Raw genomic sequence first — 6,000 nt, forward strand, 5'->3', positions numbered from 1 at the left:
GATTTAGACGGATTACAAACAGTCCAAAATGCAATAATTGAAATTAGACGGATGTCATGCCCTCATCGGCTACGTATAATCACAAGGTTGATTTAGTCGGATTTCAAACTGTCCAAAATTCATGAATTGTAATAAGACTGATGTCACGATACCAATGGTGGTCACATATACCAGCAAGTTTCATTATGCTGCGTATTGTAAGAATATGCCCAATCGCCTAGCAAAACATACCTGCGCCTTCTACCACTGCGCCACATCCACATCCCCAAAAAGGGATGATTCTATGACGAAGTGATAGTCGGTTCGATATGCTGACATGATCACTGTGGAAATTGTCAAATTAATTCTTTGGATCAACAACACATAGTGTATATGATACATTGTGTTGAGTAAATATTAAATATCAAAGAAACACAATTTAACAATTTGACAATTTATTGACTCGTGTTCTATCCGGGCCTCGATTGTCATGCTTCGTTAAATTGTGTTTCTTTGATATTGTGTACATATATATATACCAAGAAAAGTACGTGTCCATGTAGGGTTGAATATATTAAAAATAAAACTCTACGACCTTCTTCTTGTACATTCACCATTTCATGATAAAAAACGGGAACAGATGACTTAGTATTTCATCTTATTTTATAAGCAGTTACCGTTATACTATTATAGTCCATATCGTTCATATGTTCCGGAATTGATCTCTTCGTTACTCTTCTGTAGACATTAATTAGTAATGAGAATGCATCACACATTCATCTGAACCTTAACAAACGGATTGCGTAACTAAGACACATGATAATCACTTGACACTATCAGAAAACTAAGACGTCTTCCCTTTTCATCGACAACTTGGAAACTTCATCGATTGCCACGTTCATGTCATATCGTCCATCAAGACTACTCTAAGTCTATTCTCTGACAAATGAATGGAATCTTATCCAAGCAATGGATATCAAGAATTCCTCTATTTTTCATTGTTGCTCCGCAATCAGCATTTGCCTGGTTTGGCAGGTACGTCGAAGTGTTATCGTTTAATTCGACTAAAGGCCAGTAGGAGGTGTTAAGATCGGCCCCGTAAAGCCAAACCCGTGACCCATCGGTTTTCAGATCGTTGACACCTAACCATGCATCATATTTGTAATCATCTCCTGTAAGCAATAAATTAGCATCACAGTCGTGTTTCCAAAAAATGGAGCAGTGAATACATCACTCGAAAGATTGATTTTGGTTTTGAATACATGTATATTCCGAACATAACTTGACCTGTTCGGATAGCCTATACAATTTATCATAACAAAAGTATTTTATTAAACCAAGTGTTCCGTTGTATTTAGCTAACTATTAAGATGCACCTTAATTTCTGCAAATAAAATTTCTTTCACGGCTGCCAAAATTTCACAAACTTTCCTAAAATATTGCTAAAATTATAAAATTATTAATTATGAATTATTAATACCTATTTGTTAAACTTTTTTGACTACAATACTCCTTCTGATATCGGTTTCATTTACAAAATTATTATATTGTGTTGAAAGTAACTTTTATTTTTTGTAATACGTTTTCAATTCGATGTGTCGATATTTTTGGTCAGACTTATCTATTAAACATATTTCTTTATATAAAGACTTTGTATGCATAACTTAGATAACACTAAAACACTGTTTCATATAGTCTGACAAATAATTCATTTATCTAACAACCATACCTATATAATCGAAGAATGCTTGGTGTTTTTTAGCATCATCTAAAATGGCTAGCCGGCCATGGTCATTTACGCATAGGTTTCTTGCGTGGTACCAGGTCACACTGTTATTGTGAATCCTTACACATAAAGATCCGTCCTCCATCCATATATAACCCGCTAGATGACAACCTACAGTAGGAAATTTAATAAAACGTAATTATATTTGTTCACAATATTATAGGGTGTTCAATAATTAAGTTACTTTCAAAGTTCAAAATTCTATTTAATACAGAACTTAAAACACTATAATTAGTGCAATCATAATTTCATATATTGACAAAAACAGATCAACTAAATCTTTTAGGTATTTTTTTATTACATAACAACAATACTAATACAAAATTAAAAAAATTCTGTAACTCAGAACGGAAAGGATTTAATTATTCAGATGATGTTGTGTACATTTCACAGTGCATGTATATTGTCCTTTTCACATGCCAATATCTTTAAAGTGTTGATGAAATTGTGACGAAAATGATGATTTTCGGCAGAACCAAATTATTCCTTTATATTGATCATAAAATGTAACAGAATTTATTGAACACCGTGCATATCATATAATGAATATCTTAAATTTGAAAAGCATGCAAGCTAAGTGGAATGGGGTTTATGGTTTTACGTCGTATTTACAATCAATGTGATTTATTCATGTTATAGGGTTACAGGAAATGTTGGAAACAAATCATATGATTTACAATTACTACCCAGCACCTGTCTAGTTTGGTTTGACATTCACAACCATGAGATCAACACCAGTATTAACTTAAACAACAGTGTAAGAAATACACTAATTTAAATATCCCTTTGCAATACGAAGCTGTGTAATTATAGAAGATATTTCGGAAAGGAAACATATCAGTTGTGTCTTTGGATGTATATTTTGTATTTGCGTAGATTGAATACTTTATGTCTGAGCCATTTCTTTAATATTTTTATCGCAATAATCTTTTTTTTTAAGTAATATTTTTGGGAAAAGCTACATAACAACATAGGCACATGGTATGATTTGTTGGACAATCGTTTAAAAAAATGCAATCGTACGTTTAAACGTATTTCATAAAGTAGTCTCATAAATTAATTATTAACATTGATGTTACTATTTCACCTGGTTATGAAGTATTGTAAATTTTGTTTACAAACCTTTGTGCAATTTCACACCGCGAATTCACAGTCTATAAACAAAATGGTTTTCATACCCCAATTAAATTAGAAAAAATAGTCACATTAATGCTGAAATAATTTGTAAAGCATCTTACATTGTGTATGTTTGTAGATGACCTCTGACTCCTCGAGGATCGACACGGGGTTGTGTTCTAGGTACCGGAAACCACGACAGGTTCCCGTGACGTTGCTGTACCCAAACATCAGACAGTCCGAGTTATACAGACAAATGTCAGCACAGTCGATCCTCGATAATTTGCTGCCTGTTACTGTGTAGACAATGCCACCAGTTGTGTTGCTCCAGTGATACGCCCGATCAACCTTCCAGTAACCAGAGGATATCAGACAACGGTGGCTCATATATACAATACATCGATAGACAGTGGTAAAGTATGGATTTACAAAATTTAACATTTAAAGTTAACTACGGCACCGTGTGCTTACAAAATTAAAGATATTCAATTTAATTATGTGGCCATTATTTTTTTCCGTTTATGTACCTGTTGTTTTTTCAAATAAACTTGGATTATTTAAGCATTTGTTTTCAAAGACTAATATCGGACATCCAAGAAGAAAATAGTTTCATCATCACGCTGTAACCTTCCGGTTGTGTAAACAAATAGTATTCCATAGTATAAAAGTAGTTATATTAATGAACAAAAAAAGAACAATTCATCAGAAAAAGCAACTTCATTTATCGCCTATCATATTGCGTCCAGCTTTTCTATTCTCAGTGTACTTCTAACGTTTATACCACTGTTCTCTAAATAATATATCTATAAAAATACATCAGCCTGGTATGTAGTCTTACCGATAAATTTCTCTTCATTTCATAAATTAATGTAACATTTGCTAACACACAGAAAACATAAAAGGGGAAATGCCTTTAGCTCCTATCAATTCTAAGAAATAAAATAATCAACTTACGAGTTAATATTATTTACTGACAGTTCTCAGCTCTTACTTTAGTTCTCGGATTTATTTAAATCCATAGCAAACTAGGTCTGTTCTATAATCAGAGCAGTAACCAACCCTGAAACACATTTGTACGCGTGAATCTCTCTGATAATACTCCAACACATAAATACATTGTCTGTGACTTGCTGCCAGAAATATGAAAGATGGAGCTTTATCACACTATCCGCCTGATATCCAGTGGTTTCGCTCGTATGTCACTAGTTTAATATGACCTGGAGTGATTTTCATTGATTGGAACTTCATTGTGACATTTTGTTTCAGGTAATTATGGATGAAACCACTTAGTATAACGACACACAAAGTGATCATTGATATTATTATAACAGAGGTTAAAATAATCTACCATCATTTGATTTGAAATAATTATGTTGGTATGCATTGGTAATATCACGTTTTGATATTTTTAATTGTTATTTTTTTAAATATACCACTTACCAATTAAGAAAGATATATACATAATTAAAAAAACACAGATGCGTATATCCATGCCAGCAAATCGGTAATAGTTAGTGTGTTGATTCTGCTGTGGAATGGGATCTGATATAGGAGGCGCTTATTTGACTTAAACTAGGTCTTACCGCAGAACGATTTTTTTTATTTTTTTTTTTTTGCCGTACACATGAATAAGCAACAAAATATATAAAATATTAAGACACGCTTATATTAAATTTATCTCATCGGATGTAAAGCAGACATTCGCTAAAAGGGACTTTGTGTTTATTGATTTTTTATTGTTAAGTCATTAGTTTGTGCACAAAACGTAATAGTCGCAAGGGCAAATAATTCTGTACAATACACTGACGCAATAACCTTTGGCGGAACTAGTAGTGATGGTCTTCTGTAAATGGAAGCGAGAAAATAAATGTTATGCAATAAATTACCACGTTCATATCTGTACTTAATCATATGTAACAGTTCAGATATTGATCTTGGTCATCTATGCCTATTTTGTACCCAAACTTTGCTGTTTAGTTCAAATATTTGTTCTCCAATCTTATTCTTATCGATGTTTATCAATATCACATGATGTTATCAATCAAACTTGATAATTGGAGAAGTTATTAATAAATGACATTTATCATGTCTCCATTATTATTCCATTGAGTACAGCAAACATAGCTTCGGTCACTTTGCTCCAAATTAAGAAACTGAGATTACAAATATAGAATAGTCCTTTTCTCTTTATGAATACCGTTTCATCTCATGAGGTGGAAACTTTATATTTTTCACTCGTCTTTCGCACTCGTGAAAACATTAGTTTTCATCTCACTCGATGAAATATAACTGGTATTCATCATGAAACGAGGAATATCCTCTATATATCTGTAACACACACATATATATCTCATGCTTTACTACGAACTCATTTATGCTGTACTCAAAACAATATCCAAATCTGATGAGGTTTAAGATAAGGTTTTTAGACCATGTTTAAATAAGTGGGTTTTTGTATTCCTATATATCACTTCTTGGTGTAGTTGAACATAACTTAGTTGCTAAAAAGTGTCTATGCATCCATCTTAACCTTAGATATTAAAGTTCACTACTAAAATTTCTGTCACCAAATAACCATGCCACGATGTGCATAATGCAAGCAAAACGAGCAATACACGACGAACACTTCTCAATGTGTCAGATCATCCTTTTTAATCTTTAGAAAGATAATTCATGACGTAAAAACAAAAAGGAGGAATTAAGATCTTGGGCAGTTATGTGTGAAAATGTTGTCTTCAGTAATCCATTGAATTAAGTTGTGAAAATCATTCAAACGGACAAACATTTATGATGCCTTCTAAACATTAATTTTAACACAGAATGTATTTATTGTTAAATTCTTGTTTAATGCTTTATGCATGTTTAGATGTGTAGATTAGCTGTACTCATTCCATTGCACTGTAGATGTACTGTAAGCGTCCTTTTTTAGTGGTAACATTATTTTAGCGATTTTAGCGCTTGTTTGCGCTGTTTTTGAAGCGCTATTTCATGTTCAGCACTAAATTTTGTAAAAGGGTATTTTCGTCATTGAAAAACCGAATTACGCTAATATATATCCGCGCTAATAAATCATATTTTACACGTTTTCTGTTTAAATTTGACTGACCTAAAATACAGTA

The 6,000-nt window shown here is 32.5% G+C and overlaps 1 protein-coding gene across 1 annotated transcript; it reads right to left on the minus strand.

Moving 5' to 3' along the window:
• Positions 1 to 900: 900 nt before the first annotated feature.
• LOC138319502 (tetranectin-like) lies at positions 901 to 3,268 on the minus strand. Its single transcript, XM_069262657.1, has 3 exons — positions 3,004 to 3,268; positions 1,709 to 1,876; positions 901 to 1,151 (listed from the first exon to the last, which is right to left on the minus strand). Exons 1-3 carry the CDS (start codon positions 3,266 to 3,268, stop codon positions 901 to 903), a joined length of 684 nt encoding a protein of 227 aa, XP_069118758.1.
• Positions 3,269 to 6,000: the final 2,732 nt, after the last annotated feature.

Source organism: Argopecten irradians, chromosome 3 (genome assembly GCF_041381155.1).
Source record: "Argopecten irradians isolate NY chromosome 3, Ai_NY, whole genome shotgun sequence".
NCBI classification, from domain to species: Eukaryota; Metazoa; Mollusca; class Bivalvia; order Pectinida; family Pectinidae; genus Argopecten; species Argopecten irradians.

Excerpts from the sequence above, each read along its gene's own strand:
- LOC138319502 (XM_069262657.1), bottom strand. The coding sequence starts at position 3,268 with ATGAGCCACCGTTGTCTGATATCCTCTGGTTACTGGAAGGTTGATCGG. Across the intron at positions 1,877-3,003 it reads CATCTACAAACATACACAAT|GTTGTCATCTAGCGGGTTAT; the intron begins GTAAGATGCTTT and ends TTCCTACTGTAG. Across the intron at positions 1,152-1,708 it reads AGCATTCTTCGATTATATAG|GAGATGATTACAAATATGAT; the intron begins GTATGGTTGTTA and ends TATTGCTTACAG.